This window comes from Schistocerca americana, chromosome 11 (genome assembly GCF_021461395.2).
Source record: "Schistocerca americana isolate TAMUIC-IGC-003095 chromosome 11, iqSchAmer2.1, whole genome shotgun sequence".
Lineage (NCBI taxonomy): Eukaryota > Metazoa > Arthropoda > Insecta > Orthoptera > Acrididae > Schistocerca > Schistocerca americana.
Genome location: NC_060129.1, coordinates 153,083,178 through 153,110,428, shown reverse-complemented (window position 1 = coordinate 153,110,428; position 27,251 = coordinate 153,083,178). Strand labels below are relative to the sequence as shown.

At 40.7% G+C, this 27,251-nt stretch overlaps 1 protein-coding gene across 1 annotated transcript in view; it reads right to left on the bottom strand.

Annotated features, from left to right (window-relative positions):
- Positions 1-3,460: 3,460 nt before the first annotated feature.
- LOC124553413 (ankyrin-3-like) overlaps positions 3,461-27,251 on the bottom strand; it is a 132,654-nt gene continuing 108,863 nt past the window's right edge. Inside the window, exon 11 of the mRNA XM_047127277.1 lies at positions 3,461-3,987. Within this exon, the coding sequence (XP_046983233.1) occupies positions 3,507-3,987 (481 nt within the window). The 3' untranslated portion in view covers positions 3,461-3,506. The remainder of the gene's footprint in view (positions 3,988-27,251) is intronic.

The window sequence follows — 27,251 nt, the reverse complement described above, 5'->3', positions numbered from 1 at the left end:
AAGAATGGCAGTCTTCACTATTTCCACTAGCTGCCTGCAACCAGACAGAATCTGCTCCAATCCAAAGCGACGCATGTCATTGGTACCGACATGAGCGACCACCTGCAGTTGGCTGCACCCTGTACTCTTCATGGCATCCGGAAGCACCCTTTCAACATCTGGAATGACTCCCCCTGGAATGCACACGGAGTGCACACTGACTTCCTTCCCCTCCTTGGCAGCCATGTTCCTAAAGGGCCCCATTAGGTGCCTAATGTTGGAGCTCCCAACTACCAGTAAACCCATCCTCTGTGAATGCCCAGACCTTGCAGGCAGAGAAGCTTCCTCTGGAATGGGGTGGACAATTGCATCCGGCTCAAAGACATCGTCAGCCACAGGTAACGCCCGAAACCTGTTCGTCAAACGAACCAGGGAGGCCCTACAATCGGCCCCTCAGAAAGTTTTTTGCTGCCTGCCAGACTTTGGAATGATCTCCCACTCGACTACAGGTGACGGGTCAGCCTCAGTGCAGGCAGTACCCAGGACAGTCACAGCAGTGGACCGATGGGGAGACACGTGGGACGTGCTCGAATTCTCTCGCATCCCCACGTTCGATCCCCCACAGCGACGCCTCTTGGCAGCAGGCTCAAGCTGTGTGATAGAAGCCAATGCAGCCTGGAGCTGTGAGTGAAGGGTCGCCAGCTCAGCTCGCATCTGTACACAACAATCACAGTTCCTATTCATTACTGCAGTTGCTTGTGTTTTAAGCTTGTAAAAATATGCAGCAAACGGTGCACTCGCCTTATTAGCAGCGGGAGATCGAAGCGCTCTCTCACAGACGGTCTCACCGATACTGAGCTTTTCTAACCAAACAAAGAAAAGCTTGTACGATACGAGGGTCGATACAATGGTCGATAGCAACGGTGGTGCTGTACACTACACTGTTATTGAAATAAAAGGTTGGGCCTAGTAAGCACTCGAACATGCAAGAAATTACAAAAATAAACTAGTTACTACACAGATAACTGAAAATAAGTCGCTCCTGTTTGAAACTCGTAAAAGTGTGTAACAAGCGAATGGTGAACTCGCCTTATTAATAACAGGAACTAGCGGTGCGCTCTCACTGACGGTCTAACCAACACTGGGTTAGGGTTAACGCCCCATCGACATGATCATTAGAGATGGGGCACAAGCTAGGATTGTTTCAAGGATGGGAAAGGAAATCAGCCATGTCCTTTCAAAGGAACCATCGTCGCATATGCCTGGAGCAATTTAGGGAAATCATGGAAAAGCTGAATCAGGATGGCTGGACATGGTGTCCAGTGGATGAATTTTTTTTCGGAAGTTTGATGATATACCGCCAGTCTCATACATTGTACTATAATAATCGTTTTTTTGCCACTACTTCTAATGATTTCAGAAAGTCCAAGGGAATGTAATCTATCCCTTCTGCTTTATTTGATTTTAGGTGTCCCAAAAGTGATATAAATTCTGATTCTAACAGTGGCTCTCCTATCTCTTCCCTTTCTTTTTCTATCACGTCATCAGAAAAGTCCTTCCTCTCATAGAGGCCCTCAGTCTACTCTACCCATTTATCTGCTCTCTCCTCTGATGCCTATACTTCAGTTAATTAAAGTAACACTTTTCCATCTGAAAAATTAATACTGTCAGTTAAAATTAGTTATTTGATTTATGGGACAAAGTAAAGAAATTTATTTCTTGTACTTTTATGATTTTTATCACTGGCTGACCTGGTGATTGTACCCAATGTCTGTCACATATCGTGTGCAGTGCTGTGAAATATGTGCTGTGTTCTTACGGCAGCCACAGTTAATGTCATATCTCCTGCCTCAACTGCAACTTTAATTCTCAAGAAAGTTTCCTTTTAATGACTAAAAGTATATATGACAACGTTATGAGGATGTATGTTTTGTTTTTTCATCTGCTAGTTTTCATATCTGACATTATATTTGCTTCTGGTCACTTTTTCAACTGTTTTACAGTAAATGAAATGAATGTTTGGTACATATTGTGTTGTAGTCTGTTTGACTATACCAAGATTCTGCAACTAAATTTATTAAGTTTTAAGTAGGATTATGAAAATTGCTGTTGCATTATGGGTCGTAAGATAGTCTGTAGTTACTACTTTCCTGTCAGCGACAGTCCCCTTATTGACCATTGAACTGCTTACTATTGTATTTATTTTAGCAAATTGTACATTAATTCTGCTTGTTGACCATTGAACTGCTTATTATTGTATTTATTTTAGCAAATTGTATATTCATTGTATCTGCAGAGTAATTACATAAACTGTGAAGTTCCCGATGCATAGTAGGATGTACACTGAAGACTTTGAGAAATATGGAAAGCTGGAAAATTTGCTGTAGGGCCCTCTAATGCGGCAGTGAAGGCAGATTTTACCTCAGAGAAGCTAGTATGGAACTGGAGCATTCAGATGTGCGAGAATGGGATAATCTGAGATGGCTCTTCGATTCTCTTTAATTAAATGTAAACTGATAATACGACTCCAGATTGTAGGCCTGTGATGTGGAGTGATTACTATTACCAATGTCGCATTGTACATTCACAAACTATTGAACCATAAAACTGTGAAGTTCCCGATGCATAGTAGGATGTACACTGAAGACTTTGAGAAATATGGAAAGCTGGAAAATTTGCTGTAGGGCCCTCTAATGCGGCAGTGAAGGCAGATTTTACCTCAGAGAAGTTAGTATGGAACTGGAGCATTCAGATGTGCGAGAATGGGATAATCTGAGATGGCTCTTCGATTCTCTTTAATTAAATGTAAACTGATAATACGACTCCAGATTGTAGGCCTATGATGTGGAGTGATTACTATTACCAATGTCGCATTGTACATTCACAAACTATTGAACCATATGCATGGTAAATTCTGTCTGAGATGCATTCTAAACACAAAGCTTATACGGGAGTAATGTGGATTTGGTTCAGTTTACACTAGATTAGCATAGCACTGTACATGCCATAGCAAACACATTTTAATAATCAAATAATGTAAAGGAATGGGTCGAATAACTTACAGGGATCCAAATAAGTTTAACAATCATTGATATTTTGCGTTTTTACCTTGAAAATTGGGTGTTCACTTAGCGAATCATCAGAGGCTATTCAGCATCTTGCCCAGCTGCATTCAAAAAAGTTGCTTGAACATTTTATGTGCTGGGAGAAATTTAAGGTCAAGACAGAGAACTGGTGTTTATTGGTAATAAATGGAATGTTTTTCAGTAGTTGATTGCTTTTTTGCAAAATTATCTGGATAAATTAAGCTCAGACCCTTTCCTTAAAAGAAACATTACTTATATTGTTCAGTGATAATCTCGTTGTGGTGTGACTGGCGTAGTTACATCATCTATTATGTATTTAATAATGGGTATAAATGAATGTTGGTAGGATTACTTTTTTGTATTCTTTATTATAAAAATAACGAAAAGCCGTTTAGTGAAGCTATAATTGTTTTATTCCAGATGTTCATAGTACAGAAAGCTTCACGTCAGCAACACTACCAGCTGCTGATTGTTGTTCTGCCTGGCGAGATGACGGGGGGTGGCACCACTGTCATCTCTCGCTCCCCTATCAGCTCCTGCCTCCAGCAGCACAGCCACAACCTCTGTGTGCCCATAGGCAGCGGCCCTGTGTAGCGGCGTCCACCCATCCACATTGCTGGCGTTGGGGTCAGCTGAGGCCGCGACCAGCAGCCGAACCACAGCTGCATGGCCAAACCTTGCAGCTGAGTGCAGAGGCGTGTTCTGCACATTGCTCCTGGCGTCCACTTCTGCTCCACCCTCCAGCAGACATCTCACCGCCTCGACGCGTCCCTCCACTGCTGCCCAGTGCAGAGCAGTCGTCCCCTCCGAGCCCCTAGCCCCCACGTCTGCCCCTGCTGCGAGCAGTGCCTGCATCTCCCCCACTGCTCCCTGCTTAGCTGCCTGGATCAGCCTGCTATCTCTCTCCTTTCTAGAAAGTGTCCTGCACAAAACATCGAGATTCTTCCACTTTACTGTAATCACACTGTAAGTAGGCTGTTTAGGTTTTTATGTTGGTAACGCCACGTAGCGCTCCATATGAAAATCACTGGCTGTGCTGTGTGCAGTCTGTGGCTGGGTGGCATTGTTGTAATATTCGCTATTGTAGTGTTGGGCAGTTGGGTGTTAACAGCGCGTAGTGTTGCGCAGTTGGAGGTGAGCCGCCAGCAGTGATGGATGTGGAGAGAAAGATGGCGGAATCTTGAGAGCGGACGATCTGGATGTGTGTCCATCAGAGACAGTAAATTTGTAATATTGGATATCATGGACTGATATATATATATATATATATATATATATATATATATATATATATATATATATATATATAATGACTTTTGAACACTATTAAGGTAAATACATTGTTTGTTCTCTATCAAAATGTTTCATTTGCTAACTATGCCTATCAGTAGTTAGTGCCTTGAGTAGTTTGAATCTTTTATTTAGCTGGCAGCAGTGGCGCTCGCTGTATTGCAGTAGTTTGAGTAACGAAGATTTTTGTGAGGTAAGTGATTTGTAAAAGGTATAGGTTAATGTCAGTCAGGGCCATTCTTTTGTAGGGATTTTTCAAAGTCAGATTGCGTTGCACTAAAAAAATATTGTGTGTCAGTTTAAGCACAGTCATGTATAATTTTTATAAGGGGACGTTTCATAATCCTCAGGGAGGTACACGCTTACTTTGTGTACCATGTGTTTGGCAAGTACAAGAAGCCCTAGCTAATATGGTATTTGCTTGTACAACTTTACACATCAGTACCATATTTCTCTAACACATAATTACACAGCTACCTGATCATTTAACTGAGAGAGACAAACATGCTTTTTTACTACATCAGTGACACATGTTCACACAATTACACAGTTGGATAACTTCACACTTATGAAATTGTATTTTGTCTGCACTGTGTGAACTGTTCATATTTTTTCGGAACCATTGTGATACTATGAGAGCTTTGAATGATATATTTGGTATAGGATCACGATTTTTAAAGTACGATTGAGGTAGATGACACTACTGAAATGAGTAGAGAATTGTTTTAGGTTTTGAAATTATTGCAGAAAGCTACGACATTTTTGAGATTTGACTGAGTTTTTATGATGTTATTATTATGATGACAATGTGTATTATGCTGTTGAGATATTTTTATGATCAATAAGCTGAGAATCGTACTTTAAGAGTTATGAAATGTGTGTAAATGCGTGAATGTATCACAATGCAGGCGAAAATTCTTTGCACACTGTTATATTCATAGGATTTTGTTTCTACACATTTGCAACGCAAATTCTCGACCTGTGAAATTTTGATATGAGTCTGTCACTGTAGTGCACACTGTTGTCGTAAATATTTCGGTAAGAAAGTTAAGTGACCACCTTCACGTAATGCGTCGTGGGCACCCAGCTGCGCGACAGTCGCCTGGAGAAAAGCCATTAGTGTGTGCCTTTCAGAGGCACAGGTGGAGAAAAAAAAAGAGGCCATTATCCTCACTATTGACATTTCTTTGTAGAAAGCATCACAAATACGACACGCTCAAACTTGAACACATATGATTATACTGTGGAGCTCTTAATTTATGATATTCACAAAAATGCCTAATGAAATGATGAGAAACATTTTACATCTATTGTCTTTATAGCTGAGAGAATTTTATTGCTTTTGGAGACGTCATTTGCCTAGTGAACGAGTTTCATATGTTGCTTTATATATATATTTGCTCATGGGAAGAATTTCATTCTAAAATCACGCGAATAGCTAAGGAAACTATTCCATTGAAAAAGATATTCAAACACCCTTGGTGGGATTCAGACTGTGAAAATGCATTGGAAAGGAGAAAAAAGGCATTTTAAGAATATAACAGTAAAAAATCACAAGAAAGTCTACATTTATTTAACGAGGTTAGAAAACAGGTTTCAAAATCTATTAGGCAAGCAAAAAGGAAGTACACAAAGGCACAACTGGATGCCATAGAAGAAAATTTCCAAAACTATAATACAAGAGACTTCTACAGAACTTTTGCAGATAAAATACGAGGATATATCCCTCAAAATTTATGTTTCAGAAATCCAGATGGTAAATTAGCCCGAACTAACCAGGAAAACTGTCAAGTATTGGCTCAATATTTTTCTAACCTACTAATTTGCCCAGAACCTAGTTTAAGGTTTCCCAAAGAAATCAGTGCCAACGCTCAACCGGATTCATTACCACCAACACAGGAAGAAATCAAATGTCACATTAAAAACTTAAAAAATAATAGAACATCTGGCGAAGATGGCATTGTTGCAGAGCTATTAGAAAACCTAGGACCAAAGACGTTGCAAGAGCTCACAAAAATAATAACAAAAATATGGGAAACAGAAAAATTACCAGAGGATTGGAAATGTGCCCTTATTCACCCGTTACATAAAAAAGGAGACAGAACAAATGTCAATAACTACAGGGGAATCTCACTTTTACAAGTCAGCTACAAAATTCTCTCAACATGCCTGCTGAAAAGAACACAAGAGCAGCTGGAACGCCAAATTGGTGATTATCAAGCAGGTTTCCGCCCCAGTCGCTCATGCATAGAACAAATATTTAATTTAAAGACAATATTAAAACACAAAGCAATTAGAAATGCCCCCATAATTTGTACATTTGTAGATTTTAAGAAAGCCTATGACTCAATTGACCGGCAATCTTTGTTTAACATTTTGGAGGAACTTGGACTTGACTCCAAAACACTAAGGCTTATCAAAGAATCACTGACAGACACTGTATCTAAAGTTAAATTCAGGGGAGAAATCTCTGAACCTTTTCTCATAAAAACTGGAGTACGTCAAGGTGACGGGCTATCTCCACTTCTGTTTAATATAGTCCTGGATAAAGTCATTAAGGAATGGGAAAAAGAATTAAAAAATCAATCCTACTGGAAACCAATCCATCTTGGTAGAACCAAAGACAACATGGAGATATCTTGTTTAGCATTCGCGGACGACTTGGCCATACTTGCAGGTGATGAAGAAATCGCCACCAAACAAATAGAGATCCTTAAGGAATGCGCGGATAAAGTAGGTTTACAAATTTCGTTTCAAAAGACAGAATTTTTCTGTACGAAATTCCATATACACAGTTTGAACACAAAATATGGAAAAATAAATAGAGTAAAACATTTTAAATACCTAGGTGAAATTTTGGAGCCAACCGGAGGAGAGAAAGTTGTACAGAAGATCAGACAACAGAAAATGAAGAGAGCATATGGTATGACACATGAAATATACAATAAAAAATGCATCTCCTCGAACACAAAAATCAGACACTACTGCGCAGTAATTAAGCCAGCAGCACTATATGCTAGTGAAACGCTCACACTCCACACAAAATGTGATTTAGAAAAAATACTAAAAGAAGAACGCAAAATTATGAGAAAGATTTTAGGTCCAAAATTAACAGAAGAAGGATACCGGATACAATCAAGAAGAACCACAGAAACTATATCAAACCTGGCAGCAGACATAAGAAGGCGAAGATTAAAATTTTATGGACATGTCACTAGACTTCCCCCCACACGACTCACCAACAGAATTCTCACTTACATAGAAAAAGTCAAATCAACAACACCATGGATTAGCCAAGTAAAATTAGATTTACAAAAAGCAAATATTGAACTTAAAGATGTCAAAGATAGAAAAACTTTTAGAAATAAGGTGGAAAAGTGGATTGTATTGTCGGCGAAGGAAGCACTAAAGAGACCAGGAACAAAATGGACAGAAGAAAGAAAAAGAAAACATGGAGAATGAATGAAAGAAGTATGGAAGAAACGACGTCAGAAAGCTTTGCGTGATCCTTCTGGGTCCATTCGCGATAAGTAAGTAAGTAAGTAAGTAAGTATATTTGCTCATTTTGTTTAATATCAAGTTTCTAGCTGCTGCAGCATTGGTTAAAATAAAATTTAATAGATGTACTAATAATCACTATTTTCTGTCTACAGACCCAGTAAAGAATAATTTTAAGATGTACTTTCGTAGAAAAGACAGCACAAATAGACAGTTCCCTTCACAGGAATTGCAAAAATAATTTTTTTACAGGTTGGTAACTTGTCTGCTAGAGTAAGTCAACGTGATGCATCACTCTAGTGTTAAGATGTGACATAGGTATAAGACATGGCCATCTTTACTGCAATATTCTTTCTGCTTGAGCTTTGTCATGTTTAGATATTAATTATTGCATTTGCTGCTGCTGTTTGCCAGGCATAGTGCTACTAAATTTCACTTTATATTACTCTGTTCAGCCAGTTTTACTACTGATTTATTTTTCTTGTTTGCTGCATATTACCTTATATTAGTTGTAATATTGCAATTGCTTTGCTAATTTATATTTTTTGCTGCTTGCTTTGCCAATTTGCATTTTTTGTCATTGCTGTTTGTGTTAATTGTTTTGTGCTGCTGCATTGCCTCGTCCCTTAGTTTATGCATCTGAGCTCAGTAGATGTAAGTTAGCTTTAGATGGGGTAGGCTATATAAGAGAACGAGTTGTGATGAATTGGAAGAAATGCATTGAGAAGCTGTAAGAAAATGGTTTGGCCAAAAAAGTATTTTGAAAGAGGATATGAATAAAAAAAGTAGGGTTTAGGGACAACAGGTTTAGGTAGGATTTTCTTGGAAATAAATGATGAGGTAAGATAATGGAAAATAAATAATGAGGTAAGAAATATGTGAACATATAAATACAGAAAGCATGCTTGGAGAGGATTTTTTTGGTGGAAACAAATGTTGAAATAAGACGAAAAATCTATGGAATGAAGTTTTGGGTTGGACTGCAGTGCCAAATGTTACACTGAAAACAATCCCTGTCCTTTCCTCCTGTGTTATTCTGCTATGTGTTTGTGTACTCTTGTGTATCTGTGTTTTTCCTGTCTTTATGTGTTTAGCTAATACGATTTATGTTGTAGAATTTTTCTAGTACTAAGCAGTAAGTGAAACAGGCAAAAAGGAATACAAACGTCTCAAAAATGAGATCGTCAGGAAGTGCAAAATGGCTAAGCAGGGATGGCTAGAGGACAAATGTAAGGATGTAGAGGCCTATCTCACTAGGGGTAAGATAGATACCGCCTACAGGAAAATTAAAGAGACCTTTGGAGATAAGAGAACGACTTGTATGAATATCAAGAGCTCAGATGGGGAAACCCAGTTCTAAGCAAAGAAGGGAAAGCAGAAAGGTGGAAGGAGTATATAGAGGGTCTATACAAGGGCGATGTACTTGAGGACAATATTATGGAAATGGAAGAGGATGTAGATGAAGATGAAATGGGAGATATGATACTGCATGAAGAGTTTGACAGAGCACTGAAAGACCTGAGTCGAAACAAGGCCACCGGAGTAGACAATATTCCATTGGAACTACTGACGGCCGTGGGAGAGCCAGTCCTGACAAAACTCTACCATCTGGTGAGCAAGATGTATGAAACAGGCGAAATACCCTCAGACTTCAAGAAGAATATAATAATTCCAATCACAAAGAAAGCAGGTGTTGACAGATGTGAAAATTACCGAACTATCAGCTTAATAAGTCACAGCTGCAAAATACTAACACGAATTCTTTACAGACGAATGGAAAAACTAGTAGAAGCCAACCTCGGGGAAGATCAGTTTGGATTCCGTAGAAACACTGGAACACGTGAGGCAATACTGACCTTACGACTTATCTTAGAAGAAAGATTAAGGAAAGGCAAACCTACGTTTCTAGCATTTGTAGACTTAGAGAAAGCTTTTGACAATGTTGACTGGAATACTCTCTTTCAAATTCTAAAGGTGGCAGGGGTAAAATACAGGGAGCGAAAAGCTATTTACAATTTGTACAGAAACCAGATGGCAGTTATAAGAGTCGAGAGACATGAAAGGGAAGCAGTGGTTGGGAAGGGAGTAAGACAGGGTTGTAGCCTCTCCCCGATGTTGTTCAATCTGTATATTGAGCAAGCAGTAAAGGAAACAAAAGAAAAATTCGGAGTAGGTATTAAAATTCATGGAGAAGAAATAAAAACTTTGAGGTTCGCCGATGAGATTGTAATTCTGTCAGAGACAGCAAAGGACTTGGAAAAGCAGTTGAATGGAATGGACAGTGTCTTGAAAGGAGGATATAAGATGAACATCAACAAAAGCAAAACAAGGATAATGGAATGTAGTCGAATTAAGTCTGGTGATGCTGAGGGAATTAGATTAGGAAATGAGGCACTTAAAGTAGTAAAGGAGTTTTGCTATTTGGGTAGCAAAATAACTGATGATGGTCGAAGTAGAGAGGATATAAAATGTAGACTGGCAATGGCAAGGAAAGTGTTTCTGAAGAAGAAAAATTTGTTAACATCGAGTATAGATTTAAGTGTCAGGAAGTCGTTTCTGAAAGTATTTGTATGAAGTGTAGCCATGTATGGAAGTGAAACGTGGACGATAAATAGTTTGGGCAAGAAGAGAATAGAAGCTTTCGAAATGTGGTGCTACAGAAGAATGCTGAAGATTAGATGGGTAGATCACATAACTAATGAGGAAGTATTGAATAGGATTGGGGAGAAGAGAAGTTTGTGGCACAACTTGACCAGAAGAAGGGATCGGTTGGTAGGACATGTTCTGAGGCATCAAGGGATCACCAATTTAGTATTGGAGGGCAGCGTGGAGGGTAAAAATCGTAGAGGGAGACCAAGAGATGAATACACTAAGCAGATTCAGAAGGATGTAGGTTGCAGTAGGTACTGGGAGATGAAAAAGCTTGCACAGGATAGAGTAGCATGGAGAGCTGCATCAAACCAGTCTCAGGACTGAAGACCACAACAACAACAACAACAACAAGCTACATTCACTATGATGAGGAATACTGTTATCCTCAAATATAATTTGCATTAATAATATGTCATTTTCTTTGTAAAGATGTTTAAACATTATTAATTCTGTTCTGTTTCAATTCTCATGTGTGAAATCAATGTTTCAAAAACTATTCTCATTATTTTATTTATTTACTTATGTCACAATTCCTATAACACTGATATATATGTCTATTCCTATTCTTTTATAAAGCCTGTACTATTACAAATGTTATCTGTGCTGTTATGTTCTTTAATGATGTATTTTGTACCTTTGTTATTGTATTCTTATGTTATAAAATTGTAATTGACACCAGTTCGTCAAATTAAGTAACTTGGAAGTTACATTTCACTGCACACGTTTCTGTTGGTCATAGTACATGGACAATATGTGAGAAGTAGGGACTGATAGTGTTCACACATGTGTTGATAATTCAGCAAGGGACTGATTAACAGCATTGCCAGTTCTAAGGGCAATTCCAAAAACTTTGTGAGTGCACAAGTGGTGGTTTATGGACTTGCTATATTGTCTGCAAGACTCTTCGATGGTGATTGTGCACCTGCACAGTTGCAACAGATGCTGCTGGCCATCTCTACAAAGACTACAGTGGGTCTACACCTTTCATGACCCACCAGGACCATTATTTCTACAAGGTATGCAGTGGGTCTGCACCTCTGGTGGCCCACCAATACCATAATCTCTAACAGGACTACAGTGGGTCTGCTCTGTGATGACCTACCTACCAATATTCTTCAGAACTTCGACTGACTCTGCTGTGGGTTTGCTCTGTTGTGGCCCATTACCTGTTTGCATGTTAAGGGTCAGCATTGGCCACTGCCTAAAACAATTTGTAAAATTGTTTGTGGGGAGCATGGGGGCTATGTAAGTAGGCTGTTTAGGTTTTTATATTGGTAACGCCACGTAGCACTTTGTATGAAAATCACTGGCTGTGCTGTGTGCAGTCTGGGATTTTTGAAAGTCAGATTGCGTTGCGCTAAAAAAATATTGTGTGTCAGTTTAAGCACAGTCATGTATAATTTTCAACACATACGAAATGGAGAAAACTGTATTAGAAGTGACACTGAATAGTTTTGAATATAGTGACAAATTAGAAATCTAGACTTTTTCCTTCTAATTCATAGAACATTCTGTAAGTCAGTATAGCAGACTCATCTCATCAAAGTCTTCATCCAACACTATCGAAAAAACATCTCATCTCATAACCAACTTTTAATGATTATACGAGCAGCCAACAAACTGAAATGGTTTCCGTTCCTTTTAGTGCTTTCCTAAGAGTCATGCTAATGGAGCTAGACCGCCATTATCTGCCTATGGAGTGTGCATTGGTTCACAAAGACCTGCAGTTTCACATGGAATGCTAACAATGGTAATACTTTGTTTTAATACACCCAAGTCATACAAGTGGTCATACAAGTGTAAGCCAAGTCCATAACTTAAGAGTTGGCCAGGTATGGAGCAACCCAAGTGACTCACATACAGACATCGATATTTGTTTTAGTCACCATTACTGTTGTAATGGTAATCAGTTCCAAACTGCTTTGGGTTAGTGACACCAAAACACATGTAGTCTACATGTTCTCATTTATACTTTGCATTATCTTGAACCAGCACTTTAATTATCATCTAGTTTTCCCATCAGCATGTAATGTTTTCCACCTTAAAACGACAAGCTCTTGCTACGATGCATTACTAAAACAGACACACTGACTGTGAAGTAGTAGTTTGCAGGAAGTTACACATCGAAGGCTACAATGAATGAAGTGCCAAGGTAAGTTCTACCAAACTGCACTTCATTCTTCCCTATAGAATCACAGCTTATATCATATCGTCTGCAGTTGTCTCAATATCCTGTCTGAACATCTTCTCTGTAGGCCATGGTTACTATCATGTAATTTCAAAACATGAACTTTGGCGTGGTGTTTTGGGGGTACTGCTATACTGCTAAAATAAAGTATCAATACTTGGAATTGCATGTTGTTGTTGTGGTCTTCAGTCCTGAGACTGGTTTGATGCAGCTCTCCATTCTACTCTATCCTGTGCAGGCTTCTTCATCTCCCAGTACCTACTGCAACCTACATCGTTCTGAATCTGCTTAGTGTATTCATCTCTTGGTCTCCCTCTACGATTTTTACACTCCCCGCTGCCCTCCAATGCTAAATTTGTGATCCCTTGATGCCTCAAAACATGTCCTACCAACCGATCCCTTCTTCTGGTCAAGTTGTGCCACAAACTTCTCTTCTCCCCAATCCTATTCAATACCTTCTCATTAGTTACGTGATCTACCCACCTTATCTTCAGCATTCTTCTGTAGCACCACATTTCGAAAGCTTCTATTCTCTTCTTGTCCAAACTAGTTAACGTCCATGTTTCACTTCCATACATGGCTACACTCCATACAAATACTTTCAGAAACGACTTCCTGATACTTAAATCTGTACTCGATGTTAACAACTTTCTCTTCTTCAGAAACGATTTCCTTGACATTGCCAGTCTACATTTTATATCCTCTCTACTTCGACCATCATCAGTTATTTTACTCCCCAAATAGCAAAACTCCTTTACTACTGTAAGTGCCTCATTTCCTAATCTAATTCCCTCAGCATCACCAGACTTAATTCGACTACATTCCATTATCCTTGTTTTGCTTTTGTTGATATTCATCTTATATCCTCCTTTCAAGACACTGTCCATTCCGTTCAACTGCTCTTCCAAGTCCTTTGCTGTCTCTGACAGAATTACAATGTCATCGGCGAACCTCAAAGTTTTTACTTCTTCTCCATGAATTTTAGTACCTACTCCGAATTTTTCTTTTGTTTCCTTTACTGCTTGCTCAATATACAGATTGAATAACATCAGGGAGAGGCTTCAACCCTGTCTCACTCCTTTCCCAACCACTGCTTCCCTTTCATGTCCCTCGACTCTTATAACTGCCATCTGGTTTCTGTACAAATTGTAAATAGCCTTTCGCTCCCTGTATTTTACCCCTGCCACCTTCAGAATTTGAAAGAGAGTATTCCAGTTAACATTGTCAAAAGCTTTCTCTAAGTCTACAAATGCTAGAAACGTAGGTTTGCCTTTCCTTAATCTTTCTTCTAAGATAAGTCGTAAGGTCAGTATTGCCTCACGTGTTCCAGTGTTTCTACGGAATCCAAACTGATCTTCCCCGAGGTCGGCTTCTACCAGTTTTTCCATTCGTCTGTAAAGAATTCGCGTTAGTATTTTGCAGGTGTGACTTATTAAACTGATAGTTCGGTAATTTTCACATCTGTCAACACCTGCTTTCTTTGTGATTGGAATTATTATATTCTTCTTGAAGTCTGAGGGTATTTCGCCTGTCTCATACATCTTGCTCACCAGATGGTAGAGTTTTGTCAGGACTGGCTCTCGCAAGGCCGTCAGCAGTTCCAATGGAATGTTGTCTACTCCCGGGGCCTTGTTTCGACTCAGGTGTTTCAGTGCTCTGTCAAACTCTTCTGGCAGTATCTTGTCTCCCATTTCGTCTTCATCTACATCCTCTTCCATTTCCATAATATTGTCCTCAAGTGCATCGCCCTCGTATAGACCCTCTACATACTCGTTCCACCTTTCTGCCTTCCCTTCTTTGCTTAGAACTGGGTTGCCATCCGAGCTCTTGATATTCATACAAGTGGTTCTCTTCTCTCCAAAGGTCTCTTTAATTTCCCTGTAGGCAGTATCTATCTTACCCCTAGTGAGACAAGCCTCTACATCCTTACATTAGTCCTCTAGCCATCCCTGCTTAGCCATTTTGCACTTCCTGCCGATCTCATTTTTGAGACATTTGTATTCCTTTTTGTCTGCCTCATTTACCGCATTTTTATATTTTCTCCTTTCATCAATTAAATTCAATATTTCTTCTGTTACCTAAGGATTTCTATTAGCCCTCGTTTTTATAGCTACTTGATCGTCTGCTGCCTTCACTACTTCATCCCTCAGAGCTACCCATTCTTCTTCTAATGTATTTCTTTCCCCCATTCCTGTCAATTGTTTCCTTATGGTCTCCCTGAAACTCTCTACAACCTCTGGTTCTTTCAGTTTATCGAGGTCCCATCTCCTTAAATTCCCACCTTTTTGCAGTTTCTTCAGTTTCAATCTGCAGTTCATAACCAATAGATTGTGGTCAGAATCCACATCTGCCCCTGGAAATGTCTTACAATTAAAAACCTGGTTCCTAAACCTCTGTCTTACCATTATATAATCTATCTGATACCTTTTAATATCTCCAGGATTCTTCCAGGTATACAACCTTCTTTTATGATTCTTGAACCAAGTGTTAGCTATGATTAGGTTATGCTCTGTGCAAAATTCTACCAGGCGGCTTCCTCTTTCATTTCTTACCCCCAATCCATATGCACCTACTACGTTTCCTTCTCTCCCTTTTCCTACTGACGAATTCCAGTCACCCATGTCTATTAAATTTTCGTCTCCCTTCACTACCTGAATAATTTCTTTTATCTCGTCATACATTTCATCAATTTCTTCATCATCTGCAGAGCTAGTTGCCATATAAACTTGTACTAGTGTAGTAGGCATGGGCTTTGTGTCTATCTTGGCCACAATAATGCGTTCAATATGCTGTTTGTAGTAGCTAACCCGCACTCCTATTTTTTTATTCATTATTAAACCTACTCCTGCATTACCCCTATTTGATTTTGTATTTATAACCCTGTAATCACCTGACCAAAAGTCTTGTTCCTCCTGCCACCGAACTTCACTAATTCCCACTATGTCTAACTTTAACCTATCCATTTCCCTTTTTAAATTTTCTAACCTACCTGCCCGATTAAGGGATCTGACACTCCACGCTCCGATCCGTAGAACGCCAGTTTTCTTTCTCCTGATAACGACGTCCTCTTGAGTAGTCCCCGCCCGGAGATCCGAATGGGGGACTATTTTACCTCCGGAATATTTTACCCAAGAGGACGCCATCATCATTTAATCATACAGTAAAGCTGCATGCCCTCTGGAAAAATTACGGCTGTAGTTTCCCCTTGCTTTCAGCCGTTTGCAGTACCAGCACAGCAAGGCCGTTTTGGTTAATGTTACTAGGCCAGATCAGTCAATCATCCAGACTGTTGCCCCTGCAACTACTGAAAAGGCTGCTGCCCCTCTTCAGGAACCACATGTTTGTCTGGCCTCTCAACAGATACCCCTCCGTTGTGGTTGCACCTACGGTACGGCTATCTGTATCGCTGAGGCACGCAAGCCTCCCCACTGACGGCCAGGTCCATGGTTCATGGGGGGGGGGGGGGGGGGTGGAATTGCATATCATTCATTACTTCAAACCAAAATGACGAAGACACCATTTAATGATTAATCCTACATGAGAAACAGTCTGAGCTCACAGTCAAGATAACAGAATTAGATGGAACTCCTCTAGCACCGTAATATTTAAAAAAAAAAAAGACAACGCAATTTATATCTCCATGTTTCCGCAGTTAAGATTGTTGTACTATTCAGAATAAAATTTTACTTTATTTCCGTAAGTGAAATATAACGCTCATAATCTATGCATGTTCACAATCTGGATGACAGTAATAGACCGAGAAATTATGTTTTATATAAATAGCAGAAGGGGAGAAGTCTTCAGCATTGTCAGATTGTTTTCTTAATCATTTAAATGGTAAATATTAATACTAGATGCCACTTGGCGTCAGATCTAATAAGGTATTGGATAAGCGCATCACCGTATGCAGTTCAGTACGATTGAATTCGTCATTACCCATACTGTGGCACAAATTTCGCAACTGATTCGAATGAAAGAACCCCTGCTCCAGTCCTACACTATCTGGATGGTTGACATACGGGAAGCCTAGGTTCAGCATGCTTGGACATTCGCATAGGTGCTTCTGTGGCTCGGTGTAACCTGCTATTAAGAGGAGGGGAACTCTGTGCTTTAAATCTGTAGCTGAACAGCCACATACGTCATCTACAGTGGGAGGCGATTCTTGTACTCTTATGTGTGTTTGCTAGGACTGCCAGGGACGCCAAACTTTGGGGGTGTGCAAGAAGTGTGGACTAAGGACAGCTTCACCCTTCACTCTGAGGAATTATGGCAGGAGAAGGCGTACAAACCAGTTTGGTGACCAGCAGTTCTCCCATTCATGGTAGTGTACATAATGGCGATTTATGGATTCGGCGACAAATAAACACATGGATGAATATCGAGACATTCTCAATTCCTGTAACTGAATCTTTAAAAGCATTAGAAATTCACTTTCTCTTATCGTTTTCTCTACAGTTTTGCTTAAAAACTGCACACATACGAACTTCGTCGACAACAATCATTCAGTTCAAAACACTGCACTGATATATAATAATATCATATACAGGGTGGTCCATTGATCGTGACCGAGCCAAATATCTCACGAAATAAGCGTAAAACGAAAAAACTACAAAGAACGAAACTTGTCTAGCTTGAACGGGGAAACCAGATGGCGCTATGGTTGGCCCGCCAGATGGCGCTACCATAGGTCAAACGGATACGAACTGCGTTTTTTTAAATAGGAACCCCCATTTTTCATTACATGTTCGTGTAGTACGTAAAGAAATATGAATGTTTTAGTTGGATCACATTTTTCGCTTTGTTATAGATGGCGCTATAATAGTCACAAAAATATGGCTCACAATTTTAGACGAACACTTGCTAACAAGTAGGTTTTTTAAATTAAAATACAGAACGTAGGTGCGTTTGAACATTTTATTTCGGTTGTTCCAATGTGATAGATGTACCTTTGTGAATTTATCATTTCTGAGAACGCATGCTGTTACAGCGTGATTACCTGTAAATACCACACTAATGCAATAAATGGTCAAAATGATGTTCGTCAACCTCAATGCATTTGGCAATACGTGTAACGACATTCCTCTCAAAAGCGAGTAGTTCGCCTTCCGTAATGTTCGCACATGCATTGACAATGTGCTGACACATGTTGTCAGGCGTTGTCGGTGGATCACAATAGCAAATATCCTTCAACTTTCCCCACAGAAAGAAATCCGAGGACGTCAGATCCGGTGAACGTGCGGGCCACGGTACGGTGCTTCGACGACCAATCCACCTGCCATGAAATATGCTGTTCAATACCGCTTCAACCGCACGCGAGCTATGTGCCGGACATCCACCATGTTGGAAGTAACTCGCCATTCTGCCATGCAGTGAAACATCTTGTAGTAACATCGGTAGAACATTACGTAGCAGCCGGCCGGGGTGGCCGAGCGGTTCTAGGCGCTACAGTCTGGAACCACGCGACTGTTACGCTCGCAGGTTCGAATCCTGCCTCGGGCATGGATGTGTATGATGTCCTTAGGTTAGTTAGGTTTAAGTAGTTCTAAGTTCTAGGGGACTGATGACCTCAGAAGTTAAGTCCCATAGTGCTCAGAGCCAGCCATTACGTAGTAAATGAGCATACATTGCACCGTTTAGACTGCCATCGATAAAATGGGGGCCAATTATCCTTCCTCCCATAATGCCGCACCATCCGTAACCCGCGAAGGTGGCTGATGTTCCACTTGTCGAAGCCATCTTGGATTTTCCGTTGCCCAATAGTGCACATAATGCCGGTTTGTGTTGGTGAATGACGCTTCATCGCTATATAGAACGCGTGCAAAAAGTCTGTCATCGTCCCATAATTTCTCTTGTGCCCAGTAGCAGAACTGTACATGACGTTCAAAGTAGTCGCCATGCAACTCCTGGTGCATAGAAATATGGTACGGGTGCAATCGATGTTGATGTAGCATTCTCAACACCGACGTTTTCGAGATTCCCGATTCTCGCCCAATTAGGTTTAAGTAGTTCTAAGTTCTAGGGGACTGATGATCTAAGATGTTAAGTCCCATAGTGCTCAGAGCCATTTGAACCATTTTTTTGCTTTCGTCGAGTGACGTGTGTCATTCAAAACACAACACGGGCCACCAGCAGTGGTGGTGCCAAACTGCTACATCCGGCGTAGACGACTTGGTCATTATATTTTGTACTATCAAGGTGGAAGTTCTTTCATAAAGTAGTGTTCGCGATCCAGTAAGTGGACACTGTTTCGTGCTACGCTCTGTAGAAGTCTTGTTTCCTGCAGACGCTTGCACACCAGTATACGATACACAGAGCACGCCAACATATAGCGTTCCTGATTGCGTATCAAATTACTGATCCTGGAGCAATTGAACAACAGGAGGTATTCAGTGACATTCCTTAACAAAGCCAGTGGCCAAAAGATGTACAGTGATAATTAGACATATTTACTGGACGTCCGAGTACATGGTTAGCGGTGTATTTACTTATCTGAAAGTGGTACAATACATTGTCCCTCAAGATACGTATACTTCTGTTATCTACTGATGTTGCATGTAGCTTCTAAATTACAGTGCATCTACAGGTCATGAACGTGCACATTTGACGATTGCAGGTAATGAAACCATGAAATCATTGTATCAATATATAGGAAGGAATGTGTTTTCTTAAGTCCATTCAAACGTTTCACAACCCATTACCAACATTAAAATATTTTTTTTTGCTCCCATGTTTCTACTGAATAGTTAACAGACCCCTTCATTACGCAATTCTTGCATTCTGCTCTAATAAATTTTAAAATGCATGTTGAACAGTCTCACTGTCGTTAGTTCTAGAACTGTTGTTGTGGTCTTCAGTCCTGAGACTGGTTTGACGCAGCTCTCCATGCTACTCAACCCTGTGCAAGCTTCTTCATCTCCCAGTTCCTACTGCAGCCTACATCCTCCTGAATCTGCTTAGTGTATTCATCTCTTGGTGTCCCTATACGAGTTTTACCCTCCACGCTGCCCTCCAATACTAAATTGGCGATCTCTTGATGCCTCAGAACATGTCCTACCAACCGATCCCTTCTTCTAGTCAAGTTGTGCCACAAACTCCTCTTCTCCCCAATTCTATTCAATACCTCCTCATTAGTTATGTGATCTACCCATCTAATCTTCAGCATTCTTCTGTAGCACCACATTTCGAAAGCTTCTATTCTCTTCTTGTCTAAACTATTTATCGTCCACGTTTCACTTCCATACATGGCTACACTCCATACAAATACTTTCAAAAACGACTTCCTGACATTTAAATCTATACTCGGTGTTAAGAAATTTCTCTTCTTCAGAAACGCTTTCCTTGCCATTGCCAGTCTACATTTTATATCCTCTCTACTTCGATCATCGTCAGTTATTTTGCTTCCCAAATAGCAAAACTCCTTGACTACTTTAAGTGTCTCATTTCTTAATCTAATTCTCTCAGCATCACCCGACTTAATTCGACTACATTCCATAATCCTCGTTTTGCTTTTGTTGATGTTCATCTTATATCCTCCTTTCAAGACACTGTCCATTCCGTTCAACTGCTCTTCCAAGTCCGTTGCTGTCTCTGACAATTACAATGTCATCGGCGAACCTTAAAATTTTTATTTCTGCTCCATGGATTTTAATTCCTACTTCGAATTCTTCTTTTGTTTCCTTTATTACTTGCTCAATATACAGATTGAATAACATTGGGGATAGGCTACAACCCTGTCTCACTCCCTTCCCAACCGCTGCTTCTCTTTCATGCCCCTCGACTCTTATAACTGCCATCTGGTTTCTGTACAAATTGTAAATAGCCTTTCGCTCTCTGTATTTTACCCCTGCCACCTTCAGAATTTGAAGGAGAGTTCTAGAACTGTGTAAGTATTTCTTATCCAGATAAAAATTGTACCGTGTTTCACATCATAGTGAAGAGCATTGACAATGAAGTCATTTAGCAAATTTATTAATTCACTATCAGATAGCAATACTTCTTTCATAAAGACAACTCTCTATGTTTTCTACCGTTGGTCCTTTATTTCCAAAAAGTAAAGTGACCTTTAGGATGGAATTACGCAAGAGCTGCTCCATGCTGAACGAAACACATTACTCAAGACACCTGCGAAGAACTATAATCTGTAAGGTGTCGCTTGCAACTGTCGAGGCATACACTGGTGCAAACATCTGCACTCAACCACACCCACAACAGGACACGAACGATTTCCTGCTAATCTCGAGCAAGTGCTTTAACTGTTGCGCCACCGCTGTACGTCTTCACACATAATTCCAGCATTTATTGCGACTGATGTTTTCACACATGATTTCCGAACTAGGTTCTCATATGCCTCTTTTTTTTTAGTGAGATAAGCCACAGTCCTCAACCAGTGTTGCTGTTTTCAGAAATCCAGTGAGAAACTCTGATGCTAATATTTAGAAATCAAAGGTGAATATGAGTGACAATGAAAGGCAGAGTCGGTAATGGTTGAGGTAACTGCTATTGGTAGGCATGAGATCCAGGTTCAATCTCAGTGTGGCAAAAAAATTTTCAACGGTTGTCCGCTTGGTAGCTGGATGGTAACGTGTTCGGCTACCATGCAAGAGGGCCTGGGTTCGATTCCCGGCCGGCTTGGAGATTTTCTCCGCTCGCGGACTCGGTGTTGTGTTGTCCTCATCATCATTCCATACTCATCACCGGCGTGCAAGTCGTCCAATGTGGCATCGAATGAAGTAAGACTTACACTTGGCGGCCGAACTTCCCCGATTGGGGCCTCCCGGCCAATGATGCCATACGAACATTTCCGTTTTTTAACAATTGTAGTGTAGTTACAACAAATATTGCCTATGTTCGTCTGTGAAAATGGACTCGATAAGCAATCTCAGCTATTTGTAAACGGGATCTACCCCGCATAACACTGGGTGCGTTTTGTATGAGTGCCGGTTTGACCTCCTCATATTACTGCCTTTTCCCATGTGGTTTACAGTAATTCGCAGCAGCATCCAGCAGCACCAGCTAAAGCTTATTCTTACTAAGAATGAATTTAATATAAAGGAGCTTGCTTGGGTCCTGTTAACTATTAAATAACTTGTGAGAAGGGATTTCATAAATTACGTCTACTTAAAACTTCTGAAATCATCATGATCAATAACAGACAATGACAATTACCTAAGTATCAATAATGGCTGAGTGCCAGATGAAAAAATTATTTCAGTTTCAAAGTTATATTACATTTAAGGCCCTGGGAGTAGACAACATTCCAGTAGAACTACTGATGGCCTTGGGAGAGCCAGTCCTGACAAAACTCTACCATCTGGTGAGCAAGATGTACGAGACAGGTGAAATACTCTCAGACTTAAAGAAGAATATAATAATTTCAATCCCAAAGAAAGCAGGTGTTGACAGATGTGAAAATTATCGAACAATCAGTTTAATAAGTCACAGCTGCAAAATACTAACGCGAATTCTTTACAGACAAATGGAAAAACTGGTAGAAGCCGACATCGGGGAAGATCAGTTTGGATTCCGCAGAAATGTTGGAACACGTGAAGCAATACTGACCCTACGACTCATCTTAGAAGCTAGATTAAGAAAGGGCAAACCTACGTTTCTAGCATTTGTAGACTTAGAGAAAGCTTTTGACAATGTTGACTGGAATACTCTCTTTCAAATTCTGAAGGTGGAAGGGGTAAAATACAGGGAGCGAAAGGCTATTTACAATTTGTACAGAAACCAGATGGCAGTTATAGGAGTCGAGGGGCATGAAAGGGAAGCAGTAGATGGGAAGGGAGTGAGACAGGGTTGTAGCCTCTCCCCGATGTTATTCAATCTGTATATTGAGCAAGCAGTAAAGGCGACAAAAAAAAAAAAAAATCGGAGTAGGTATTAAAATTCATGGAGAAGAAATAAAAACTTTGAGGTTCGCCGATGACATTGTAATTCTGTCAGAGACAGCAAAGGACGTGGAAGAGCAGTTGAACGGAATGGACAGTGTCTTGAAAGGAGGATATAAGATGAACATCAACAAAAGCAAAACGAGGATAATGGAATGTAGTCAAATTAAATCGGTTGATGCTGAGGGAATTAGATTAGGAAATGAGACACTTAAGGTAGTAAAGGTGTTTTGCTATTTGGGGAGCAAAATAACTGATGATGGTCGAAGTAGAGAGGATATAAAATGTAGACCGGCAGTGGCAAGGAAAGCATTTCTGAAGAAGAGAAATTTGCTAACATCGAGTATAGATTTAAGTATCAGGAAGTCGTTTCTGAAAGTATTTGTGTGGAGTGTGGCCATGTATGGAAGTGAAACATGGACGATAAATAGTTTGGACAAGAAGAAAATAGAAGCTTTCGAATTGTGGTGCTACAGAAGAATGCTGAAGATTGGATGGGTAGATCACATAACTATTGAGGAGGTATTGAATAGAATTGGGGAGAAGAGGAGTTTGTGGCACAACTTGACAAAAAGAAGGGACCGGTTGGTAGGACATGTTTTGAGGCATCAAGGGATCAGAAATTTAGCATTGGAGGGCAGCGCGGAGGGTAAAAATCGTAGAGGGAGACCAAGAGATGAATACACTAAGCAGATTCAGAAGGATGTAGGTTGCAGTAAGTACTGAGAGATGAAGAAGCTTGCACAGGATAAAGTAGCATGGAGAGCTGCATCAAACCAGTCTCAGGACTGAAGGCCACAACAACAAACAACAATTACATTTAATAACCGCAGCATATTTATTAATTAGATTTGGAGAATAATTATTATTATCTGGAGGGTAAGAAGCAAAACATGGGATTATTGCAAACTAGGACTGACAATCACGAGCGAAACCAAATGTTCAAACGTGTGTGAAATCTTATGGGACTTAACTGCTAAGGTCATCAGTCCCTAAGCTTACACACTACTTAACCTACATTATCCTAAGGACAAACACACACACCCATGCCCGAGGGAGGACTCGAACCTGCGCCGGGACCAGCCGCACAGTCCATGACTGCAGCGCCCTAGACTGCTCGGTTAATCCCGTGAGCCTAACCTTCCAATTCCTTTTGCGGTGTGCTGGAGAATTTTACCCTGAACTCCATTTTCAAGCATAGCTAAGCGATCTAAATCTCTCCTGGCCATATAAATGAAATCAGGCCTTGAGTGTGGTGAGATCTGCCGTCACCGACGTGAGGACAGCAAGACACGTCTTCTGTCTCCGAGTTCTCGACCGACACTACTACTTTCACTCTCGCAGACAGACCTCGTCTCACAACAATCCAGTGCAATGTAATGCAATGCAATGTTTCGACCTGAGATTGTTACTATCGATATCTGAGTGCTTATTTATTTCCAATCTGACACAATGAAAAGAATAGCCTTAAGTTTGGTATAGTGTTTTCAATGTAATGGAGTTCTGACACACTCCTTACACGGTCACTACACATGTAAGTTTCTGCGCGTGTGGGGTTGATCTGTTATTCTGTGCAACGGATTAATCTGAGATGTACCCTTTACCCCGTGGCTCCTGCAAGATGCAATTTCCACCCACCCCACACTACTATAGAAATCAGACAGACGCTCCTAACGTTCTAAAAAGAAATGCCTGAAAAACTTTCAGCAATAAATAGCTTCTGGAGTCGTCCACTGTAAGGAAATGACACAAAAATTCACAAAATTTCTTTCGTAGCTAGTGGGATACTTGGGTACTGGAGTAGTGCTAGTTAGTGTAAGAAAAACATGAAACTAACGAAAGTTATTATTTATTTTGCAAAAATTCTGAGAAATCACAATGACACTTTTAGTTGTGAATTGAACAAGTTATATCCTGGTTCTTTTCGGGAATGTGAAGTTACTTTCCAAGGATAGGATTCGCTAATGAAATTTCTACACAAAGATTAAGATGGTAGTTAACTTGGCAGAATGGCTGAGAGGCGGCGCCTGCTCAACTTGAATAATTATCCTTTAGAATGTTGTTAGGTACGGTCTCGGCTGTCGCGTGTGAAATGCAGTGAAGTGTACTGTTGTGGAGGAAATGTGGGGGTCGCAATAGCTGTAGCGCACAATACCGTAAGCTGCGATGACTGCTGTCTGCTCCGCTCGCTGCTGACAAATAAGATGACTCTCGTTCTATATGGATTGACCTTCGCCAATCAGACTCTCCCTATGCCTTGATGAAGTCAAGGACTCCTATTCGCCCCTAGTCTAACTATTGGCGTGGTACACCGGTGAGATAACCAGTCCACCGCGATGCCACTCAAAATTCGCTCGCAGGCGTTTAACTATAACTCTGTCCGTTCACACCACACAATAAGTGTGTCGGCCAACACAGTGAACAACGCTTAATCGAAAGGACTCAATATAGAGTCGCCCTTTGATTCGCTCTCGACAGAGGTGCTGTAAGGTGTCAGGCAAATTCAACACCTTCCATGAAAACCCTGACATGATAAGCAAATCCAGTAGTATGTCACATAGCTCCGAATAAATCGTGACATTAAATTAATCAAAGTAATACGAGTAACGAGTGAGCAAATGGAATACCACAGACTAACACAAGAATGCCTAAATGCATGTCATACCTTCCCACCGTGAGACAGACGCAGTTCCGATGGGAGAAACGAGAACAGAAGCCGAGAGCAGAACCGCGTTAAGCGAGAAGGCCCTACGATAAGGGACGGATGGACACCCACGTCGCCAGCTAACCGCTATGACCACACCACACGCAAGTTTTTAGCGTGATACTTTTTCGCGTCTCTGTTACGTTAGGTCCACCCCCCAGCCCATGTTAAAAGCTAGAGCCCTCCAGAAGAACAGTACAGATCTTACGATAACACTAAAAGGACCACACTAGCTGCAAGTTTTAGCGTGAGACTTTTTCACGTCTCTGTTACGTTGCAAACTTTAAAAACATTGCCCCACCACGAAAAGTATAACGTTTCTCATTGGATAGACAGAATTTTTGTAGGCAGAGCTTAAGGTTAACATTGAAACCCTGATTGGTCAGATGAAAACACAGCCAGATAGTTTTTTTTTAACCAACTTTGGTAAATGGTAGTAAGGAGAAGTTAGGAGAGAGTTGCTTCCGAGACGGCGAGGTGAGCGGAGCTGTGCTGCCCGCCGCCCCCTGACGAACACCGACAAGGTAATGAACGCACGCGATGCCGCATTTTTGAGCGCATAAAGCTTCACTCAGAACTGCAGAAGTCTCATCTGTTACACCCCCTTTTGCGTAATACTAGTGTCGATCGTCAATTAAAGCTCATGGTGTTCACATTTGCCACTTGAAGTAAAAATCTGAAACGCAATGATTTTTCTGTTATATAGTTATTGAGAAGCCACATCAGCCACTGTAATTTACGACAAGTTAGATAAGTAATTAAAGATAATTGAGGGTCACTGTAGACCATTTTGATAGTTTTCTCTCTTGTGAAACTTAATTTTAACCTAGATTATAGATGTGATATGGCATTCGATCCATTGTAGAACTTGGAAACCCATTCAGGGAATATTCGTTCACATTTTTGTTGAATGCAGTTGGTTTTTACCATCCCATATTAAAACATTTCCTTTTATCAATAGTGCAATTTATAAACAATGTTTTGTGAGTAGAATAAAATTTCCAGTGGTAAACTTAACTGCTTTTTCGACGTTATTTTACCAGCTAACTAAAAATAGGAAAGCCTTGAACCCCTTCCACTAAATTTAGTTAGTATTAAGATTCTTTTACAGGGAGTGCAGTGGAGCTGACGCTGAAATCATTAAGTATTTGGTTACATCATCGCTAGTCTCACTGAACTCTTCTGAATTCTTCATGTCATGTGTGGTCTGACGTCTCCTTACCAGCAACAGGTCCCAGGTTCAAACTAGTCAATTCCCTAAAAAACACGCTCAGAGTGTCGTTGCATGTAAGTGGTAGGGAGACATTATATAGAACAAACAGACACCACGCAGAACGTTTAGAGTGCTCTCCCAGTGAAGTACTGAGGAGAGACTTGTTCCTCGCTCTTTCGAGTACATGTACGAGCGCGCACGCTCTCGTTACGTGATCTCGCTCCAAGAGCGACAACGGAATGGTGCCTCTCCACGCCAGATGTAATGGGGTATATCTATCAGTCTCTTCCATTTCTCCTTCAGCTCAAGGCGTCAGAAATATCGTCTGCCAATCAGCATTGCTCTTCTAAAATGGGAGAATGACGTTTCATTTAAGGCGACCAATCCGGAAGCTTGTAGCTTTGGCATTTGGCGTTTGCTGTCTCCCTGTGAAACTGCGTGCTATGTCTAAAGAATGCGTACGCTGGCCACTCCCACACAACGTAGCGGAATTTGCTTTTAAGCCAAACACGTGATATTCCCCCCTTTCCACTAGGGCCCACACTGTCCGCTACGGGCGGTCACCGGCCGACATATGCGGGGTCGTCCTCTGAAGGGCCTGGCGTCCCGTTGTGCGGCCTCTCTCCCGCACTAAAAGCTTTTGTGACCGTCGTGTCTGGAATGTACGTGTGTACGCCAGCCTCGAGTATTTCAACCACGGTGCGCTCACTTGTCAATTGCGTATCGTTTACATTAATTCGTACAACATTGA